The sequence below is a fragment of the Perissodus microlepis genome, chromosome 7 (assembly GCF_051167445.1).
Source record: "Perissodus microlepis isolate ML-2025 ecotype Zambia chromosome 7, ASM5116744v1, whole genome shotgun sequence".
Classification (NCBI taxonomy): Eukaryota; Metazoa; Chordata; class Actinopteri; order Cichliformes; family Cichlidae; genus Perissodus; species Perissodus microlepis.
In genome coordinates this window covers 10167490-10190605 of record NC_140467.1, presented here as the reverse complement: position 1 = coordinate 10190605, position 23116 = coordinate 10167490, and the positions used below count along the sequence as shown (strand labels likewise).

Genomic DNA, 23116 nt, shown 5'->3' with positions numbered 1-23116 from the left:
ACATTTATAAAATCATACAGTTTTGCATTCCTACAACACAAGATTAAAACAAAAAACAAAAACCTCACTTGTTCAGAGAAGCAGTCTTCCAGTTGTGTGAGTGAGGGTCCTGGGGTTTGAGGTGTGGGTGGTGCTGGGCCTGGTCCAGGTCCTGGGCCTGAGCCTGAGCCTGGGGCAGGAGTTGGGGGGGGTGCCGGGGCTGACGCAGGAGACGATGGGGGCAGAGACGTGGAGCGGCAAGGGGGTGGAGGGGGGGTTTTAGAGCGTAAAGGTATCTGTCCTCCTCCAGGATGCAGAGTGTAGCTGTGTCTCTGAGCTGCGTTCCGGTTTCTGCCCGAAGGGCTGGGATGCCGTAGAGAGATCCGACGAGGAAGCTTACTTTCTGACAATGAGTTGCAGATCTTCTGGAAGTTTTTGCTGAGCTGGTACTGACGGAAGGCTGTCTGGATACGACGGGCTGCCCGCCTTGCTATGAGATGGCCTCCATACTTCTGCTCCAACTCTTCTATCTGGGAAAAGGGAGAGAGCGAGTATATTAAATTTGTTGACAGGACTCTGAGACTTTAAGACATTTCAAGAATAATACTGCAAAGCACACAAAATCTAATGAAAGATACTTATTCATCCAGCAGTAAGCAAACATGTTACAATTTTGCGCCAATGCCTGTAAAAGATCAAAAGAGCTGACTTGAATCATGAAATTCCCACTCACACCCTTCTTAAGCCTTGATTATACTTTCCACTAGTCCATGAGTCTGCTAGCGCTCGCTTGGGTCTTACTTATCAGTCCACTCTTTTTAAAACTGGTGGGTGTTTGTGTTATTAGAACCAAAGTAAACATCATCTATCATCATTCAGCTGCTAATTCTGGCTGAAGGGGCATGAAAAAGAGGATGGATGGGCTGTGACAAAGGTGCTGTTGAGAAAATGAATAGAAAAGTAAACACCCGCACAAGCTTATTTCTGTTCCATTTGTTGGCAGAGCAGCTCAGCTTAAAATCTCACTGTCCTCCACAATTTTTTGCCCTCTTACATTTTCAGCGAGAGGGAATCGAAGGAGAAGTGGGAGGCAGGGGGAGAAGAGACAAAAAGGGAGGAAAAAAGGAGGACAGCCACTCATTTGTGTGTGTTTCTGTGTGTGCGTGGATTTGATCATACCAAAAGTACACACAGACACGCTCATATAAGTGAATCCATGCAACAGCGCTAGCAGTAACAGCGGACCCTTCAGCAGTTTCCTATGAGGAATAAAGACATCTCCAGCCGCCAGAAGCAGTTATTAGCTGTTACCATGACAACTTAGCATCGTTCATGCTCCTGTCTCTGTGGCAGTGGTATCCTGGGTGCTCTTTTTTCATGTGAACATAGACAGAAATAGATCTGAATGGGAATCTGTTTTTATTTTTTTGTCACCCAACTCTGTGTCAAGTGAGCAACCTTCACATGCACACCTTCTCGTGCAAAGACAGGTAGAGCAACCAGCTCTGCCTCAGCACCCAAAATATGCTCATGAACCCACATACACCTGCTAAAAGACATACCTGTTTGTTTTTATTCTCCAGGGTGCTCTCGTACTCACTGGGTCCCTCCCTTTTGGTACCCTCTGTTTCCTGTCTGTCCCCAGAGGAGGTGCCATCCTCCAGGCTCAGCATCTGTCCACTGACACAGAAATAAGAGCAGAAAGATATCAGTCCTTCTGACGGAGTAAAACTCTGATGTCAGTGGCTGGTCATCAAGTATGTGAAATGTGAAGAGACTTATAAGGGGAGCAGCATGCAGACAGTGATGTGTAGCTGTGGCGGCCCAGGGTGAGGTTGACTGGCTTTATGTGCCCAGTCCTATTTAGTCAGATTTGTGGCTCGAGTGCAAGTTGCAAGTGTGCAACTCTGAATATGTAACAGTGTAAAACTATGTAAAAATTATAATCTCCACCTCTTATTTGCTGTTTCAAACATAAAACTCAGCTTTTTCTTATTGTGTTCTGCAGTAAAGAAACAGCACATCAGCTGTTTGTCAATGTGATGAAAAAAATGTTTTTAAAAATCATAATTTCTTGGACCCAAAAATGACTCATTAAATGAACAATCCACAAGCAATATTCATTTCTATCACAATAATACAACATAGAGAAAATGCACAAGTCCTCACACTATGACAAACAGTGAAAGCATTTTGTTTTTCCATTAATAGCCAAAATAACCTAAATTACTGTTCAGTTAATATTGATTCATTTCCCTTTAGTGTGCTGATCCAGTTGTTCCCAACCCTTCTTGCTTGTGAGCCGGTAATGTGAATCAATATCTTCTTGTGATCCATCATCGCAGGATGCATGTCTATAAACTGTGAGCAGTCAAAGGCTGATTCTTTATTCTCTGACTCTCTCTTAAGGAGGTAAGAATCAGCTGTAACAGAAGTGAACATTTTCCTATATTCCTCAGTAGTGACTAGCTCACACTTGACCAGTAACTGGTTTATCAATAGATTGTTCCTCCTATTCAATCGGTAAATTAAAATGTTATATATAAAGCATAAATGATCACCTCTTTGCAGTTAGCTCGCACTGTAGTGTTATATAAATGGAAGATTGTTTAGTTTAGTTTAGTTTAGACATGCAGCCACTCTCATATTTGCCCTCCTTATAAGTCTTGAGGACCATCTGACAAAATATTCAGCAATTCTCCGCTCGTGCATATTTACCAAACATCTGTCCATCTCTCCAGGCCTCCTTTTATTACTATGTGAGAAGTTTGAATGTTTCTTTTTATTTGTTGATGTTCATTACATGTTGTGTACTGAGATCTGAGGGACATATTTTGTCAAGTTTGCTCAGATTTGTTCCAGAGTATTGCATGAACAGACTGACACCACCACTTCACTTCCCTTTTCCCTTCAGATCTGTCTTAATTATTTGTGGCATAGCTTCAAAAAGGTGCTGGAAACATTCCTCTGAGATTTTGGTCCATATTGACATGACAGCATCACACGGCCGTTTCAGATTCGTTGGCTGCACATCCTCTATCAGATTGAGATCCGAGGACTCTGGAGACCATTGTCATGTTGAGTTTTGTGACATGGTACATTATCCTGCTGGAAGATGGATACGGTTTGGTCATAAAGGGATGGACATGGACAGCAACAATACTCAGGTAAGCTGTGACATTTAAACAATGCTCAAGTGGCACTAAGAGGCTCAGTGTACCAAGAAATGATTGATTATACCACCAACAACAACCTGAACTGTTAATAAAAGGCAGGGTGGATCTATACTTTCCTGTTGTTTATGCCAAATTTAGAGCCTACAGCCAAATATTGCAGCAGAAAATGAAACTCATCAGACCAAACAAATTTTTTTTTTGTGCTAGTGTGAACAATTGTCTCCATTTTCTGTTCCAAGCTGACAGGAGAGGAGTCTGGTGTGGTCTTCTGCTGCTATAAGCCTGTCCAGAGATGCTCTTCTGCATTCTCTGAGTTACTGATGCCTCTTGTAATTATCGTCTGACCTCTGATTACAACAAGGCATTTTTGTCATGGAATGTTTTCTCTTTTTCAGATCGTTTTCTGTTTTCTGACATAATCAGGCCAGTCTGGTACAAACAACCACAATGCTCAGGTTAAACTTCAGCAGGTTCTCTTCACCATGTTTACATGCATTAAGTTGCTGCATTGTAATTGACTGATTAGATAATTACTAAAACCAATAAAGTAGCAGGTGAGTATGTGTATTGATTATGAAAAGAAACTACAGGTGAAGGCATGTTTTTTTTCATACGGAGGTCAATTTTGAAATTTTGGGTTATTTTATTTCCATAAGATGTCTTTTTCCAGACCAGTCATGAGAAAATGTCCAAAATACACAAATAGGCATTTTAAGACACTTTGGCTACATATTCATGGAAAATACTGTTTGGAATTTAGCAGCACCATTTCTTTATAATAATTTTTTTCTCATAGTCAAAACCAGAAACCTCCTTGAATGTGTGCGCATGATGTTGTGTGCTTGTTCACTCTTTCTTCCTCCCAGATAACCCATATGGAAAAGATATATATAAATCTTATAAAGGTCGTATCTGTCTTGTATGAAACTTGTATGAAAAGCATACAAGAGTAAAAACACATATAAGATCCCTTGAAAAATTATATAATGAAACTTGTATGTTTTGGATACTTACTAACAAAATATATGAAAGTAATGAGAAAGTGGCCACTTTCATGAGTAAATCATGTAAGCCTTATATGATTTATATATGATTTACTCATGAAAGTGGCCACTTTCATGAGTAAATCATATATGTTTTTACTATTTCTTTTCCATATGGGAAGGCTTACTCTAATAATTTTTACACAAAGAGGACCAGTGCTAAACGGGACCAGGGAGAACAAAAAGCCCGCTCATGGTTAAATAATGACTGCATCACTAAATTTCCTCTTTGTTTTCTTTGATTGCTGTGAAAGCAACTATTCTGAGTACCGAGCTAAAAGTCATAGATAGGGCCAGAGACGCTCGCTCTTATCATTAAATGAGATAAAGTTAGCGAAAATAGATGGAAAAAGAGAGAGTGGGACCAGAGGAAAGAGTGCGATAGGAAAATAGAGAGGAAACAGGAAGGTTGAGACTGTGTGTTGGGGTGTGCATGCTGGAGACTGTCTATATCAAAAACTCTATTAAAACACTGCCATGCCCCAGTGCTGCATCAGAATACATTAGAGTACATTAGAATACATTAGAGGATTTAAAAGCAAGAGTCAGCTATTAATGCATCTGGACAGCAAAAGCCTCTGTAATGATATGGGCACTATACACCCTCTCTTCCTCTCGTACACGCTCGCAAACATAGACTCCTGCCTTTGCTTTTGTGTGACAAGGTGGCAAGATTTGAACATCTGTCAAAACGCATTGCTCACAGTCCCACGGAGACCTAAAGTACTGTACAGCCAGGGGAGAACTCGCTCACACGCGAAAAGGCTGAGTAAAGGAGAAAAGGCACGACAGTTTAAGCTAGAGGCAGATCTCGTGGCATCTCTTGGGAGGTTTGTGTGTTCTGATGGATTCAGCGAACATCAGCGCGTAGACGTGGGTGCAGGTTTGCAGCCACCGAGAGCACAAAACTTTGTGTAACGATGATAATAATGAGCTACGGTGTTACACATCTCCGCTACATCTCATCATCATCTCAGCTGGCTGTCCACTGCCGCTGTGCCATTAGCCCATCCAATCAGGGATATGTGGGTGTAGGAGTAAAGTCATCAGATCAGAGAGAAGAGAGGGATTCCAGACAGACAGATGGTGATATTAATAAAAGCAGAATAAGTGAGAGACTTGATAAGGAGGGATGAGATAGAAATAATTGCAGTGAGCTGATTAGAAGAGTCTTCCAACAGACAGATAAATAATGAGAAGAAATAAACAACACAGGGAGGAAAACTACGCCATAGCAGATGAAGAGACTGGAGGAAAAGAAATAGACCGGGAACGACTGGATTTAGAAACAGAGCACAGAGGATTAGAAGATGGGAGACATTCGGGAGGAGGGTGGAAAAACAGTAATCATTCAGAAACATGACAAAATCAGCTTTTCACAGTTTTAACGGCTCATTCAAAAATCCAAGTGAAATGTCATGCATTCCCACACATCCCCATACACAATACTCTCTACATACTCACAAACAACTCACATCACAAACAGACAGCACTGCCCACGCACAGTCACACGGTAAAAGTCACTACAGTAGATTCTCCAGTTACTATGGTAGTGGCGAGGGTTGCGTCAGAGTTGCCATAGGCGCTTTCATAGTGGGAATATCAGTTCGGTTACCCACACTTCCCATTTATATGCCTATGAATATGTGAGTTACCCTTGAGGCTGTCAGAGGTGTAGTTTAGTCACAGAACATTTAACTATCTTTATGAAATCCATGCACAATAGGTCTATAAATGCACCAATTCACACTCACATGTGGTTCAATAAAGAGCAATCAGGCTATCAGGCATGCTTAAAGGCCTGGGTGTTGAAATGGCTCAGCTGGCACTAATGCACAGAGTGTATGTATGCAGACTGGATGTTTTACATTGTTGCAAGAGCACACTGTGAGAGAAAAAAAAGTCTATTAAAGTATCTTTGTCTTACCTGGACGAGCCAGTGGTCTCAGTCTCTGGATGCTCAGGGGCGGGGCAGCAAAACTGATGCAGCACAGTCTCGCTCCTGCAGCAGAAGAGACAGGTGAGGAAAGCAGTGGGGTGGATAGACTTGAAGGGAAAGCATGTCTTTCAGGTTGTTATTGGTTCAGTTGTTGGATTGCCTTGTGCTAATACGCTTCTCTGCGCCCATTCCCGACATCACAAAAGATCCTGAAGAAGTGCTTCTTAGATGCTGGATTATTGTAACATTGCATTACACAACTTGCCACTGATCCCGGGGTAAATACCCTATGTAGGTCAATTCAAGGCTGAGAAAGCTTAGATAGAGTGGGAGCACTTATGTGTTTGTGTATCCGGATGTGCTCGTCCTCTCCCCTCCTCTCCAATTCAGCAGATCAGTGGTGATTTAGCAGAATTCCCTTAACCCAATCTGGACAGATGGTTATTCTGGCTCTGCTTCCTGTGTTTTTCTTAAGTTCTCATTTTCATTTCTCTCTCATACATTTTGCATTTACATTCATATTTTAAGCACTTTGCTAGTCCTTTTATCTGGGGCAGATTACAACCGAGGAGAACAAAAAAATCCCATGCATCACGTGGAAGCTGTTGCCGTTCGACCTTTTCACCTTCCGAATGCTGGACACCTTCCACTACCAGAGGCTTGAAAATTAGCATGATCATCACTGTCCATCCAGCTAAGTTTTTGTGAGGTCTTGGTGAAGTATTGGTCTTTTCATGCTGAGCTGAAAGGATTCGGCTGACAGTGAATTTCTTGGCTACGCTACAGCAAGTCTTCTGACCTGGGCGCAGCATATTGCTCATGACACAGACCCACAGTGACAGGCAGTCAGAGTCAGTGCAAGACTAGGAATGACAGTCTGAGCTATAAAAAGCTATCGTTTCACAGCAACTTCCACAGACTTAAAGGGACACTGTGGGGTTTTTTGTCTTCATTTTTTTAAAAGATGCATGGCAAAAATTATTCATATTTATTTGGTATGAATAATACTGCTTCATCTGTTGTAACACCTAAGCCCCCCCAGTGACACCTCTGACACAAAGAACTGCTTTTTGTGGAATTTATAGACTAGTTATTATACCTGGATTCATCTTTTTTGGGTTTTGTTTTGCAGGTTTTGCAGTAATTTTCACACTCTTCCGTTAACAGCTTGATCCCAGGAGGTTCAAAAAATTTCCAAAACAATCATGTTAGATCTGAATATAAATTTTTCCATTGTAGTTGTTGTCTTTGTTGTGCCGTTGATCCGCTTTAAACATCAGGTAAAGCGGGGCAAAAAAAGGAATATATCAAGCTAAGAGGACTTTCTGAAATCACTGGAGCTAAAAACACAAACTGCTCTGTCATACATCTGAAACAAGTAATTTTCAAACATGCTTGTCAAAGAATATTCCCTTTTCCCCCTTTTTTTTTAGTACACAGATAGATGTTTAATAAACAGTAACACGGTCCCCCTCTAGTTTTCCTGCAGGTTAAAACAAGTCTACACACTTGAATAAATCTTACTTTTTAACACCTGATCTACTCTATATAGCCACAAACCTTTTTGTAGTGTGAGACGTTTCCATGTTTTTAAAGTAATTTGATCTGCTTTTTATTAATTTTACACTTGATGAGGTTTTGATGCTGTAAATTGTCATTTAAAAAGCCAGTTTCTTAGTATTTCTTAATCTTAGTAAGCACTCAAAATGCTTTGCATTAAAAATCTGATTCAAATCTGTTTATACTGTAGAGTGTATTATTCTGCGGGTACGGTGCTTTATCAGTTATGGATGTATACGGGTCGTATGTGGGATTTAGTGTCTTGCTCAAAGGCTCTTCAGTGCATGAACTGGAGGAGCCAGGAATCGATCGCTGACTCAAAAACTGAAGGAGTTTAAACATCCCCGTAAGCCTGTAAACTACATTCCCTGTGCCATTCACCGTCTAGTTTGGTTTTGGATGAGATGATGCCAAAATATACTTTGTCTAATGCACATCTGACTGACAGGTGAGCAGAAAAATGAAATTGTGTGAAAGCTCAGAGTTTATGGAAGACACAGCTCAGTCATGGATCTTTGTCATCAAATATAAAAGAGTGTCTTTACACTAAATTGCAGGGTGAAACTATTTCTGAGGCCACAACCTCGATGAAATGGAGAGCCATATGACTGATACTGTTACCACATCAGCAATTGAAAGAAAATGTGGAACACTTTTTACATTTTGGAAAGTAAATTAATTCGCTTTCATCAAGTTTAGAAGAGGAGACGCACAGCACGAAGCCACATCTCGAGAAGAGTTTAAAGTTACGACTAGATTGCAGAGGGGTTGCTGACCATAGTATTTTTTTGTCCCAGACTACTTGCTTTGAGTCCAGTGAATTAATTAATCTGGCTGAGAAATACTACAGTGTAAAACTACAAATTTTCTTGCTTGCACTTTGGGGTTTGTACAGATTAAATAAAGCAATATGACATTTTAATTTAGGAACTTTAAAATATGCAGGGGGGTGGGTTCGCTTTTTCACTTTTATTTTTCATGAGTGTTGGAAGTTTTTGTCAGGCTAATATAAAACAGTTCAGCTCTGCTCAGTTTTATTTGGTCATACAGGGAAGAAGAGGCCAGCCTGAGCAGACACACATACTCATATACACACTCGCACACAAACACTCAGCGGGTCCATCTGTCTGTACAAGGCACACACGTAACGGCCATTCGTCTGCAACAACACTTACAAAGAGAACAGGTGAATATTTTAACAGGACATGCCTCCTGCTGTTGGCCTATGTTCTCTCTGGCTCTCTCTCTTTCTCTCTCTGTGAGCTCTGTCCTCTCTCTTGCACCTCCCCTCTCCTCTTCCCTGTTTTGTAAGAGCACTTAAAACGCAATGCCTTTCATCAGCCAGTACCCAGTACAAAGTGTAAGGCGAGAGGAGCAATGGAGGAGGGTTGGCATGCAACAAGATCAGCTCCATTTGGACTCAAAAATATTACCAGTTCTTTGTATGCACATTTCATGCCGCCACAGGATAGCAAAGTGTTGTCCAGCCTTTGCATTTGTTTGCCAGACGGATAGATCGAGGAGACAGCTACCTCAAATACACTCTTTTTTCTGTGTGTGTTTTACTCTCTCTTTGTACCTGTCTCAATTTCTGTACAATGAATGTGCTTCTCTTTGCCTCCTCTTCCTCTTTTAACCCCCCTCCCATCTCTCTCAACTCCCCTCTCTTTCAGCGGTCCACTCACAGTGTCAGCCTCAAGCTCCTTCCTCTAGACACCTCCAAGGGCTCCATCAAAGACAACAACTGGGCATGCATGTCTCTCTTTCTCTTTATATCTCTCTGCCTTTCCCTCTCCTGAGAATGGCTGATTACTGTTCGCTCCATGGGCTAAGTGGGGCAGATAGAAGGCTCAGCTGGAAAGAAAGACTGAGAATGAGTGGAGGAGAGGATCCTGCCTCTCCCCCATAGGCATATCCATTGGTTTCTGCAACAATGACAATGCAAACATAAATACACTCACAGCCAACCCAATGTAGAACTCTATTTCACATGTTTCTGTTTGTCACAAAAGTCGATAGTGAGTTAAAATAAATCTTCAAATTAACTGATAGAGTGGGATGTGTGAACGAAGGCATGCCAGCACATATGCATATGCACAATCACACAACTTATACAGGTTAATTAGCTGGCAACAGGACTAATGGAGCAGAGATCTGATTTCCAGTCAGCTGCAGACAGGATGGAGCAGGGAGGTGAAAAGCTTTTCTCCCCCTCTCCTGCTTGGCTTGCCAAAAGCAAAAGTAGACATTAGGTGTTAGGCTACTGGTCTAATCCAAAAGACTTAAAATCACTGAGGGAGCAGAGGCGTAAGGTTGCATTCAAGGACATACATCAGTACCCACAGGAGCAAGAGGGCTATTTAGCCAACTGCTCTGCAGCAGCCAGCTCATCTGGGGGATGTTCTGCTCCAAGCTCTGAGCTCTTTTAATAACATTAAATTATTGTTATTGTAATTTCTTCCCCTCTTCTTAATTATAATTAAGAATCTGTGTAACACTGTTTCTTGAGCAATAAATTGTCATTGCAGAGTAAGACGTTCAGGAACAACTTGGGGTCAACGCAGTGCAACAGGGTCCAGAGGAGCAACAGGGACTCTGCACACACACACTCATGCACATGGAGCTGTGACTGTAAGACGCATGATCATGTGCACTTTTGGATTAATATCACTAATGTTAATATGTGCTCCCCTGCACCTCTCATCACAACTTCATTCTGTGTTGCTCCCCTCAGTGGGGGTGGAGTCCCAGAGAGACCAATAAGGGCTCCTGCTGATAGAAAACAGAAAGAACACCACACACACTCTGGCAAAGAGAGAAACATGGGTCTTCCCTCATTAGGGTGATATTTTGATATTCTGTGAAGCTCTGGTGACAAGCAGGAGGCGGTACTGTGTGTGTGTGTGTGTGTGTGTGTGTGTGTGTGTGTGTGTGTGTGTGTGTGTGTGGTTTGTGGTGTGTAGCTGTGTATCTCATCTACCAGGGGAACATCAGAGGCCTTGAGATCCCGTGGGAGCTTGTAGATCCCTGGTGGTAATTAACAAAGAAAGCCAGCAAACCCGGACAGCGGCTCGAGGTGTGTCATCGTCACACGTGAAGCTGCTTCTGTCTCCTAGTGACTCTGACCGCTGCGCTGAGTGTGTTTCTCGCTCACACACGCGCGCCCGCGCACGCACACACGTATAGGCCTCCAGCTGTTTGTTATGTAATGATCCAGTGATCGTGATCCAGTTTCTCATTTAAATAATCCACCTCTTCCTCTCCTGGCACGGTCCTTGGTCGGCACACACATACACAGAGCTGAAAATTGGAAATTTGCAAGCGCCCTCTTCTTTAATTAAACGCCTCTCAATCTGCAGAGCACGCGCACGCACACGTGGATGCGCCTAATTACACAGTTTGAGACAAAAGCTAAGGATTCGACAACAGGCTAGCCCGTAATATGGAAGATATGAAATTTGTTTTGGCTTTAAGTTGATACAGCCGAATAAGTCAGGTTAACGCGAGAGGTTTGAAATTATGGGCTATAGAGCTACTTTTTGAAAAGCCACTAGGCTATGTATATAGGCATCTGGAGCGTTTTGGCGCACACGCATACATGCAAACAATCAAAGGCTCTAATATTTTCTACTCACTCGGATTTCCTGGCCAGGGCCAGAGACCGACAAAGGGTTGTCGGGGTCATCGGAACCAAAGAGCGGCAGCTGGGGCAACTTCCACCGTTTTCGGACTCACTTTCAACCGGCGAAATTGTGGATGGCTCGGCTGGGACCAGCTGCATGTCTCCTGGGTCCATAGGTTGGGTGGGCGAGGACTGGACAGCCGGAGCCGCCTCGACTTGTGCTGGTGAAGCCGCATCTGGCAAAGACCCCGGACTAGTCTTGAGCGGGGGGTCCTGGGGATGGTGGTGGTGATGATGAAGGCAGCTGGGGTCGGGGTGGTGATGGTGGTGATGGTGGTGATAAGGATGCTGTTGTTGTATCCTGACGTCCCGCAGGTGTCTGTTCTCGCCGATCAACTCATCTACCCTCCGGTCCAGCTCTTCTATTCTTGCACGCTGGGTCTGGATGAGACTCTGCTGATTCTGGACGATGGTGGTAAGCTCCCGCAGGTACAGAATCGCCTGCACCGGGTTTTCTAGCAGGCTGGAGCTCATCATACGCTACCCACAGCAAGAGGAAGGAAGAGAAAGAGAGAGAGGGGGGGAAGAACCTGGACTCGCGGATGGAGGACAGAGGAGATGCAAAACAGCCTATTTGTGAGTGCGGATGAGAAGGTGGCGTGGGATGTCCTTCCGCTCTCCTCTCCTTGATTCTGTTCGGCTGTGGATGAGGCTACGCCGACCAAGTCAGTCTCCACTTCTCCAGTCGTTTACTCCCTCCCTCACTCTCTCTCTCACTCGCTCTCGCTCTCTCTCAAACACACATACACTGCGCTGAGTGGTGCTGATGAGAGCAGCCAGCTCCAGATGTGACAGCAGGGAGGAGGGGAGGTGCTCGAGGATGGATGCGTCACTGCACGCACAGACACGAGCACGGTCCTAGCACGCGCCCTATAGGTAGCTACAAGGAGTTCTACGGAGCATCTTTAGTTTGTGGACTAGTATATGAAGCTGATTTATTGCACACAAAATCCTTTTTTCTTTTAAATCTAAGAATTTGGTTAAACAATCGCAAGGCGGTGTAGCTATTTGTGTAGCATGTGCATCTTGCGATGCATCTTGCCCCTGAGCTTTGTATGTATTTTAAAGGCCCATAAGTTAAAACTATAAATGCTCCAGAATGTGAAATTAGTTCGTACGAAATTGTCTACATAGAAATAAACACGGATCAAAAAAAGGGGGGGGGGGGGGGGGGGGATGTATTACATGCAAAGACAATTGAACGTCTCATGGTGCCTTGACCTAAACACTCATTCACAAAAGTCAAATAATACGAAACTTAAAGACTTTTATATTATTGTTTGCTTATTTATGTTTGCGTTGCCTACACATTTTTTTTATTTTTTTTTTGGCCTGTCCCGTTTGGCTCTTTGCCATCAGAATTGTTGTCTAAAGGCGAAGAAAGATGCCCAACGGATTTACTTTACCAAATGGACCATCCCAGCGTTGCCGTAATGGTCTATTTGATTCACCTTTCATTGTTTATTTTATTTTATTTTCACTTGCTAAATACGGGACAGACTTGACTGGGGAAAAGAAAGGGGAGAAAAAAAGAGGGAAAGAAAAACAGCGGGGAAGAGGGACGGGGATAAAGGGCAAAAAACAAAAACCAACAAATTAAGCAGACAAAAAATACATATATCAATCACCTGGATCACCTGTTGAGAAAGAAAAAAGAGAAAACAAGCAGAAGAAAAAAAAAGAGCAACATAATAAACAACATCACGATGATCTATGGGAATATAACAGTAAATACTAAATATTAAACATTATTGTGCAGCACGTAAGATCGACAGCGCACAGTGTGCTTTGAGGTAGGAGCCAAAAAGGATGTAGTTTGTGTGTGAGCACCCGTGTGTACACCTGTGAGCATGGACGCGCTTGTTTTTAAAAGGTTCCTTCATGTAATGATGTGCTAGAGGGTGTGGGGGGCCACAGCCCCGTCCTCCAGGGCATGAAGCAGGTATGGAGGAGATCAAAACTCCAGACATCCAGAGGCCCTCAGAACACAAGAGACCAAGGAAGACCAACAGAGGGGCAGCCGCGCCACTGTCCCAGAAAGAGGGATAGTGGCGCGGAGCAGAAGCCAGGGGGGGTTGCAGTGACGTGCCCGTGAGCTCCGTCGGCAGCCAGCTGTGCCAGAGTGACCGAGCCCCAGGCCGAGAGACTGAGGGCACCCCACCCCCAAAGTGGCCCGAGCGAACCCCAGGCTCCAGGCCCCGACAAGCAGCCACCAAGGAGTGAGGTTCTTTGTGTCCTGGACGCCCACCCCCGGACACAAAGAACCACCAACGCACCGATGTCTGAGGGCGTCTGCCACTGGCAGGGGAAGTGGTGGGGGAGATAGGCCTCCATACCTTGAAGGGCCTGAGATGTCCCTAGAGAGGTGGCGTCTGATACCCAACCTGACATATAGACACAGACATACAGGCACACACAGATACAGACATCCATTCCCACCCTCATGCTCTCATATGCAATTACTCAACACTCATCCAACGTGGAGACAAACATAGGTACCCTTGCCCCTGGAGGGGGAAACTGCACCCAGACCCAGGTAGTGTTACCCTTTTCCCTGGGGTGGAGAGAAGCAGACTGCCCCGACTCGGCAGCAGCAGGGAGGCCCCACATTCCAGACCCCAATCGGACGGCCAACTCCTCCTCCCACCCCGTCATCCACTCATCTTCCAGACTACACAGGACAATAGACGCCCAGGCTGAGATCTTCCTCCACCTCTCCTGTATCTCCCCCTCCTGCAGAGTGAGTTCCCGAAGAGAGGAGACCTCCTGCAAGATGTAACAGCCTCCCCCACCAGTTGAAGAGCCCCCCAGGTGGCTCGATGCACTGGCGGCACCCTGCGCCAGGGCTGGGCCCCCATACACCCACCCGCCCACAACCCCAGCAACACACCAACCAGGACCCAAGTCCCCAAGGCCCAGCCAGGGCCCCAGCCCAAAGACGGAGCACCCCCAGAACCCCACGCCCGTCCCGGACCCACCCAGGGGCAGCCAGGCTACCAGGTCAGTAACCCACGTCCGTCAGCACAGACCCTCCCCTAGCCCCGCTGCACGCAGCCACTAGGAAACCGTCACCTAAGAGCCAACAGAGCCCTTAATAGGCCTTGACCGCAACCCCGGGTTGAGCCCTCCAAGGAAGATGCTCCTGGGGAATCCCCCGATGCCCCAAGCCTGTCCCTGCCCCCACACTAATCACAACAGCGAAGGTGGGACCAAACTATGACCCCCCACCCCCACTAGGTGATGGAGCTGATCAATGGAGCCTAGAGCAATTGATCTGATGTGGTGGCAGAGGCTGTATCAAGACTAATGTAATCTAATAGATAATTTCTATATTGGTTAGAATTAAGATTATTTTTATTTTTCCAGTTCATGAGGACTGTTTTCTTGGCTATGCATAGGGCAGTGAAAACCATATGGGCTATATTCTTTTCTGTAGTGACATTATCTAAGCTGCCCAACAAACACACTAAAGGGGAAGTTGGAATGTTACATTTCAGACACTTCGATAAGTCTTCACATATCTCGCGCCAAAACTTCTGAACTGGTGGACAGAACCAAAGAGCGTGGATATAATTGTCCGGTGAATTAGTTTGGCAGTGTGAGCAGTTGTTGGTAGACCTAAAGCCCATCTTGAACATCCGATGACCTGTATAGTGCACTCTATGTAGTATTTTGTATTGAATTAATTGAAGACTGGGATTTCTAATTAAATGAATGGTTTTTAAGCATATCTGAGACCAGAAGTTTTGGTCAAAGTTAACTGATAAATCCGCTTCCCATTTTGCAATAGGAAGTGATATTGATTCATCTGTTTTAGAAAACATTCTGTATATTTTGGAAAGTAATTTGGGGGTTTTAAGAGTAAGAAATTGAACCACACTTGGTGGTGTTTGTAGTTCAACTTGACCCGGTTTAAATTTCTTTTTTACTATGGATTTAATTTGTTGATATTCTAAAAATCTTTTCTTGTTGATCCTATATTGTATAATTAGTCTATCAAATGGAATAAATTCTGTTCCTTCTAATATATGTTCTAAGTATTTGATTCCTTTACCACTCCAATCTGGAAAGTTTATCATATTATTGTTTTGTAATATGTCAGGATTGTTCCAGATAGGTGTACGTTTGCATGGGATTAATGAAGACTCCGTCAATTTTAGAAACTCCCACCATGCTGTCAGAGAAGAGCTGATGTTGATGCTTTTGAAGCATTCATGTCGTTGGATGTTTGAGCTGATAAATGGTAGGTCTGAAATTTCTAGATTATTGCGAAGTGATTGTTCTACATCTAGCCAAGGTTCATCTAAGAGGGTATGTTTTAGCCATCCTGAGATAAACTGAAGCCTGTTGGCTAAGAAGTAGTGCTGAAAGTTAGGTAGTTCTAATCCTCCTTTATCCTTGGTCTTTTGTAGTGTTTTTAAGCTTATACGTGGGGGTTTATTTTTCCAAAGGAATTTGGACATATATGAATCTAGAGATCTGAACCAATCTTGTGGCGGTTTAGTTGGGATCATGGAAAATAAATAATTTATTTTTGGTAAGACCATCATTTTTATAGCGGCAACCCTTCCCATGAGTGATATGGGTAAACATTTCCATCTAGCCAGATCGCCTTCTACTTTCTTTAAAAGTGGGATATGGTTTAATTTAGTCAGATCTGCAAGCTTGGGAGAAACATTAATACCTAAATATTTTATATTTCCCGATTGCAGTGGTGTAGAAGAAGAATTATGGAAGGAGCAATTAATCAGAAGGACTGTAGATTTTGACCAGTTAATTGAGTAGTCTGATATTCTTGCAAAAGAGTTTATCAATTCAATCACCCCAGAGATATTGGTTTGTGAGTTTTGGAGAAAAAGTAACACATCATCCGCATAAAGGCTGATTTTATGTTCCACGTTCTTGCATTTTATGCCCTTAATTACTGAATTCTGTCTAATTGCTGCTGCTAGTGGTTCAATGAAAATTGCAAACAGTGAAGGGGAGAGTGGGCATCCCTGCCTGGTGCCCCTCAGGAGAGAGAAGCTGGAGGATGTTTGGTCATTTGTTTTGACACAAGCTGTTGGGAAATTATATAATATTTTTAACCAGTTAATGAAAGAGGTTCCAAAACCAAATTTGTGTAAAGTTGCAAACAGAAATTTCCAGTTAACTCTGTCAAATGCTTTTTCTGCATCTAAAGAAAATATTGTAGTTTCAAGGTTTTTACTGTATGAGTAGTCTATCAAATTAAGTAATCTACGTGTATTTGTTGATGAGTGCCTACCTTTTATGAAACCAGTTTGGTCAGGATGAATTAAGAGGGGGGTTATTTTCTCTAATCTCTTTGAGAGAGCTTTGCAGATTATTTTAAGGTCTACATTTATAAGGGATATTGGACGATAGCTTGAGGGATATACAGGGTCTTTGCCTGGTTTTAGCAGAAGATTAATGTTTGCAGAATTCATATTTGATGGAAGTCTGCCCTTTTCTTTGATTTCCAACAACGTTCTGTAAAAAACTGGTGCTAGAATTCTTTGTAGAATTCTGCAGGAAAGCCTACACATTTTCTGAGAAGTGCTCTTGGCATTTACTTCTGCTCTTAGCCAATACTTCGGTTTACTGACGTAGTTCAAGTGTAGGGTGCACTAAACGAGAGATTTCCGAGTGTGCCTGAAAGCAACACAATAATTGCTGAGTCGTCACGTGCTACACGGATGCGGAAGTGCGAAACTGTTGTTTTGCTAAACGAGTGGCTATCGTCGACACATTTTTTTTTCATTATACTGTTTTTGTGGTCGTAAACAACACTCATGGTCAGGTGAGACTGTCTTCCTAGTAAAATAGGTCTTTAAACGGGTATGGCTATGCTCACGGATATTCTGCATTTAGGATTAAGAGGTGTCAGATGTCGGGTTATTTCATTACGGAGATCAGCTGTTTGAAATATAATATCTTCAGCATTTTGGGTGCAGATTTATTTACCGTTCGAGCTATTAGCTTTTAGAAAATGCTGACCAGCTGAAGACGATAAAAAGAGTCCACATAGTGCTGTGGTTATAAAAATGATATAATATCCCTGCGCCGTCATGTGAGAGTCAGATGTGAAGTAAATGTGTGTGTGTGTGTCAGTCAGAGACAGCGAGAGAGATTGCCATATGTCATAAGCCCTCATAAATTTGATACTCAGCATGGTATTTTTAACAATATTGTTTGTCAGGAATGCAATCCTTACTATGAGAATATGCCATTACAACACAGTTGTACAGTTTGATTCAACTTTGTTGCTCTCTTGCTTTGCAGGATGACACAGAAGCACTGCCTGGAGGGCCAGGTGTACTCGGTGCCTCTCATCCAGCCCGACCTGAGGAGGGAGGAGGCTGTTCATCAGATAGCAGACGCACTGATGTACTTGGAGAACATTTCTACAGACATCTTCAGAAGGCAAGCCCACCACACACACATACACACACACACACACACACACACACACACACACACACACACACAGTTTACAGTTTACAGGTTGGTCTTCGCAGTGTTTGACTCTTGGTTGTAAACTGAATCACTGGGTCTGCAGTCTTTTTCTTTGTTTACATTTTCATGGTTGCAAATACGGGATGAATATGAAATTAATAGGGAAATTACATTGTTGTTTGTGGTTACAATGTATTATACAAATTCATTATTATTGATATTGTTTTATTCCTTCAATTTATACCACTACATTTTATTCAGGGTAGGAGTGAGCCAGATGTTATTCCAGAGCCTGTTTCAGGGATTCTTTCATTTTTAGTGTCATTTATTTAAAGGTTACTTTGATCAATTTTAGCTTATCAGATTTTTTTAAAATGGCAAAAAGTTTTAAAGCTACTGAGTTTTTAAAAAACCCAACAGTATTGATCTCTGCATTTGCTCAGGCTAGGTAGCAAAGAGTGTTTAACCACAAAAGAACAGGTTTTAATAATGCACAAAATGGATTGGTAGCAGATATAACAGCAGCTGTTGCAAGTTTGCTGATGGGCCAAAAAGCTTTGTCATATTTAATAGATTGCACCGTTAACAAACAGCAGCTGCTTGAGGACAGATGGTCCTGTCTGGCACCCTGAAAACGGAGGAGGTGTTGCCTGTGACAGCATGGAAACAATAACATTTATGAACAGAACAGTTTTGGCCATGTAAACTTTTGAAACATGAGCTTTTTATAAGTAGATCACTGATAAAACATGAGAGTGGCATTTGATACTTATACATCATCTCAATGAATTGTAAGAGTCTTCAGTTCCTTTTGGGGGGTTTCGGGACTCTGCAGGATATATAATAAAGAACTGGATTGTGCAGTATCCTTGACATACGGTTATCCTTTGTGTGTAGATGTGCATATGCCCATATTCAGTTGTTGTTGCTTGCAGGGTGTCAGAAAGTGTCGAGAAAAACCGTCACCAGCTCAAGAGCATCACTGACCGGATCAGACTAGCTCAGGCCCGTGTCGACAAGATTAAAGGCAGCAAGAAAGCCACCAAGGTAACACTGAATCTTCACCCTAGACGGCAGCTTTTTAAGTTCTGATACACAATATAGGAGAAAAAAAGAGTAAAAATTTACTTTTATGTGCATATAGGTTTTCTCCAGTGCCAAGTACCCAGCCCCAGATCAACTTCAGGACTACTTGTCTATCTTCGCTGGAGCTACAGACCCCTCTTCACAAACCCGGCCCCGACACAGAATACAGAATAAACTGCGACCCTTTGATGAAAAGGCTTTGCAGGTGAGATAAACACATTAAAATGCTGGAGGGGGGAAAAGAGCAAAGGTTTTGAAAAGCAATTTTAAAAATTATGAAAATGATAACTGTGACTTGCTAAGAGCCACATTGCATATTTTATTTTCGCAAAGTGTTCTAAAGCTGATGTCTTAAAAGAGTTTGCTGACTAGTTAGTGTTGCTGCTTCTTTGTTCAGCTCATGCTGCTAAAACAGCAGGTAGAAAACAGGAATATGGACACGGTTAATTTTATTTACATAGCTTTTATCCACACCTCACGTTCTAGTCAAATGAGGGCATGGGGACTCTGAGCACACTGGTCATATTTATGCAGACTGCTGGGCAAACCACTTTAAAGCTTTAGAGCATTTGCAGGAGAGGGTGATCAGAATGATATGTACATATCCAGTGTCCACTGTCTTGGTTATATCCATAGTGATGTGGGTAATACCTTAAATTACACACATTTTATTTTGACCTGATTTAAAACTTTGATATTTCAAGTGAATGCTTGACTGGATGTGAATGCCCTGTAAACCTTTTGAAACATGTTTATGCATAAATCTCCACTCGGCCTGCGTATTTCCTGTTTTGCTAAGTAAACATTTTCAGGCCAAGTAGGTTATGTTGTCTGTTTAAAAAATACTGCAAAGCAGTGCACAGCAGCCAATTGTATGTGCACTCTGTTGCTTTTACTTGCAATTTAGTACTTATTCAGGAGGTAAAATGTAGGTGAAAACAACATAGACTTGTAGAAAAATGCAGCTTTTCAATCATGTATCGAAAGCCGCAACAGGCATGTCCCTTCTTTTCTGTAGATTTAACTACACATGAGTCACAGTTGAAGTTGTCACATACTGTATGTGATTTATGTAAATGGGATATCAGAACCCAGCTGTATTTGTGTCACCGCACAGTGACAAGAGATGTGTTTTTTCCCCCAAGTGGTTCGTGTGTGTACGTGCTCTGCTCAGCTCAAGTTCCTGCATTATTTATAGCAAACACCACTGTTTTTCCTTCACCGTTATAGAAAACCTAACAGGGAAAAAATCTAAAAATAATATTTTTTCCTGCCTGTGCTTGCACGTGTTTGTGTATCTGTGTGTATTTGTCGGCTTGGGAAGAGAACAAAAAAGAAAATAGAGCTGGCATTTGTCTCTGATGCAGAAATGCATTATTCAGTACCCCCCTCAATAGAAGCAATGCCCCCTAACATATAACTTGGTGTTGTAGTTTGTGTGCGTGTGCATCTATGCGCAGGAGCACTTTGATGACATTTACGATATGTGTTGCTAAAGATTTCGTTAACATTTTCTTGATCTCCTTCTCACTCCAAGTCCTGCTTTCTTCCTTTCAGGAGAAGTTAATGTATTTCCCTGTGTGCGTGAGAAATAAGAAGAAGACTGAGGATGAGACAGAAGAAGGATTGGGCAGTCTGCCGCGTAACATCTCATCTGTCAGCTCTCTTTTGCTCTTTAATACCACAGAAAATCTGTGAGTCTGCACACGCCAGCACAGACACAGATGTTTATTGTAAACACTGACTGATTTCAATGTTCTCTCGTATGTTTTAATTTGTGTCTTATTTTTTTAAAGATATAAGAAATATGTGTTTCTTGATCCTTTGGCGGGAGCAGTGACAAAAACGCACACAACACTAGAGACGGAAAAAGAAGATAAACCATTCGATGCTCCTCTGTCCATTACAAAGAGAGAGCAACTGGAGAGACAGGTACCTTCTGACTTTTCCTTTTTTTCTGTGAAGGATCAGATCTGTTAAAACTTAATCATGGTTTTCTTTTTCTCTTAACAGATAGCAGAGAGTTATTTCTATGTGCCAGACCTGGGTCAAGTGCCTGAGATAGATGTGCCGTCCTACCTGCCAGACCTGCCAGGTATTGCAGACGACCTGTCTTACAGCGCAGACCTCGGACCTGGATTTGCCCCCTCGGGACCCACACACAACATCCCCGAGCTGCCCTGCTTCTCTGAGGAGAGCAGCGCACCAGGTAGACGTCTTACGTTGTGAATCTCAAATCATTTTGTGCCCATTTGTCTTTTACTGTGAAGCTTTTTGTGATATCTGAAAAGATGCTACATAAATAGATCAAATTTTCTTCCACTGTTATACAGCTGTTTGTCATATTTCATCTGCTTGTTTCAGGAACTCAGCTCCAGCTTGATGGCACACCACCTCCGCCACCTCCCCCGCCCCCTCCTCCAGAGCCTTCCCTCCCTCCTGCAGCTCCGGCGTCAGCTCCTCCTCCGCCACCTCCACCACCCCCTCCTGCAGACAGCTCCGCAGAAGTTTCCCAAGTGCCAAGTTCAGGTTTGTCACATTTATGCACGTCAGTAGTCTCGTACAGGCTCTACACTGCTGACTTGGAGCGAACCTGACAGTGTCTTAAAGCCTGTTCCCTCAGTTATGCACACGCACACACGGACTAAATGATGTTTGTCCTCATAAATTAGATTGACCTCAGTGATGTAAACCCAGACCACACTGACTCACTGGCTCTGACTCTGACTCTAAATACAGGTCCTGTGTCGGGTGCACCCAGCGAGGTGGTCCAGCCGTCAGATGGCCGTGCCAGCCTGCTGGAGTCTATCCGCAACGCCGGGGGCATCGGCAAAGCCAAGTTACGCAACGTTAAGGAACGCAAGCTGGAGAAGAAAAAACAAAAGGAGCAAGAACAAGGTGTCAGATGGTTTAAGCGTGGATGTGGTTCTGCCCATGTTTTATTAATGAGCACACGGCAGTCATCCAGGCAAAGCGGAGCGTGACCAGCCCCTAATTAGTATTCAACCAGGAGTTTATACAGTGTTTCACACTGCATGTTAAGATGAGATTGTTTTTGACTATCACATATGCTTAACTGTGTGACTTCAGTTTCATACCAACCAACGATTGTATTTAAAAACTGTTTTACCTAATATTAGACAGCATATCTCTGGCCCTTTGTCATTTTCTCGCCAGGTCATGACCTTACCTTTCTTTCTTTTTTCAAGAGAACTGCCTTGACTGAATAACTAGATTAAGAAAAAAAAAAAGTCTTGTAATTATATGCTTCACTTTGAAGTGCAGCACTGGGGAATTAGTGAGACCATAATCTCTTCCAATTGCAAATTTAAAAAAAATACTGGTAGCATGATTATTCATTTACTCACTTTTTTTTTTTCTTCTAAAATAGCAGTGGGAGCGGCCGCCGGTGGTGGAGACTTTATGTCTGATCTCTTCAACAAACTTGCTATGCGACGAAAAGGTTAGAGGCCCGTTTTATGTCAAATGAAATTGAAAATACTGATATTAGTGATTGAATTTGCATAATGTCTTCTATCCTCTGTCCAGGAATATCTGGTAAGGGTCCAGCTGGTGGAGAGTCAGGTGATGCTCTGGCCGGTCCTTCTGGGGCATTTGCGAGGATGTCAGATGTCATTCCTCCACTTCCTGCCCCACATACAGCGACAACAGACGATGACGACTGGGAAGCGTAATGGACAAACACCACATTCGATGCCCTTTGATACAGTTATTTAAAATGATTTAATTTCCTTCTAACACAGAAATACTATTTAAAAAAAAATGGAAAATGCAAATGATCAAACAATTTATTGATGTTTAATTTAAGCAGAACATGTTAAACGATGATGATGGAACAGATCTGCAGGCTTTGCATTACATAACACATTGCTTTGAATTCTATGAATATTTCAAACTTCAGGAGTAAATCAGTCACAGCGCTGTGCCTGATATGTGTGGTAGCTGTTCAGTAAGTAGTTTTTAACAAGCCAAACTTAAAAATAGATGAGAAGTCATTTTCTTTTATGAGATTCAGACCGATAACCCTGACTAGAAGTGTTAATTGCCCCGTTAGCCTTTGTTTGCATCGTGCCATCAAATTCATCATTCTCCAACCATTACATAAAACGAGATGTAGAGAGTGTACAAAAAATGAAATATAAAATAAATATGAAAACTGAAAAACTGCCAGACT

General features: G+C 42.8%; 2 protein-coding genes across 6 annotated transcripts in view; one reads left to right on the top strand and one right to left on the bottom strand.

The window, feature by feature from the left end:
* The window catches only part of iqsec3b (IQ motif and Sec7 domain ArfGEF 3b), a 34466-nt gene extending 22610 nt beyond the window's left edge, over positions 1-11856 (bottom strand). For all 3 annotated transcript variants that reach the window (XR_014800657.1, XM_084933323.1, XM_084933324.1), the window contains exons 1-4: positions 11333-11856; positions 6126-6200; positions 1542-1659; positions 69-509 (exon numbers count right to left, since the gene is read on the bottom strand). Coding sequence is in view for 2 of the 3 variants with exons in the window: in XM_084933323.1 (XP_084789449.1) it covers positions 69-509; positions 1542-1659; positions 6126-6200; positions 11333-11856 (1158 nt within the window). In the remaining variant the exon portion in view is untranslated. The remainder of the gene's footprint in view (positions 1-68; positions 510-1541; positions 1660-6125; positions 6201-11332) is intronic.
* A 99-nt stretch (positions 11857-11955) lies between these two features.
* Positions 11956-23106, top strand: washc1 (WASH complex subunit 1). 3 transcript variants are annotated; one of them, XM_084933329.1, is made up of 11 exons: positions 11956-12044; positions 17662-17802; positions 18771-18882; positions 18980-19126; positions 20479-20615; positions 20718-20853; positions 20935-21130; positions 21286-21450; positions 21661-21819; positions 22313-22384; positions 22471-23106. In XM_084933329.1, the coding sequence occupies exons 2-11, from the start codon at positions 17663-17665 to the stop codon at positions 22614-22616; spliced, it is 1410 nt and encodes a 469-aa protein (XP_084789455.1). In that variant the 5' UTR covers positions 11956-12044; position 17662; the 3' UTR covers positions 22617-23106. The 3 variants fall into 3 exon arrangements, with proteins under 3 accessions (XP_084789455.1, XP_084789456.1, XP_084789454.1); XM_084933330.1 differs by lacking the exon at positions 11956-12044 and adding an exon at positions 17031-17217; XM_084933328.1 differs by lacking the exon at positions 11956-12044 and adding an exon at positions 17033-17179.
* Positions 23107-23116: the final 10 nt, after the last annotated feature.

Excerpts from the sequence above, each read along its gene's own strand:
- washc1 (XM_084933328.1), top strand. Across the intron at positions 18,883-18,979 it reads GCAGCAAGAAAGCCACCAAG|GTTTTCTCCAGTGCCAAGTA; the intron begins GTAACACTGAAT and ends ATGTGCATATAG. Across the intron at positions 21,131-21,285 it reads TGAGGAGAGCAGCGCACCAG|GAACTCAGCTCCAGCTTGAT; the intron begins GTAGACGTCTTA and ends TGCTTGTTTCAG.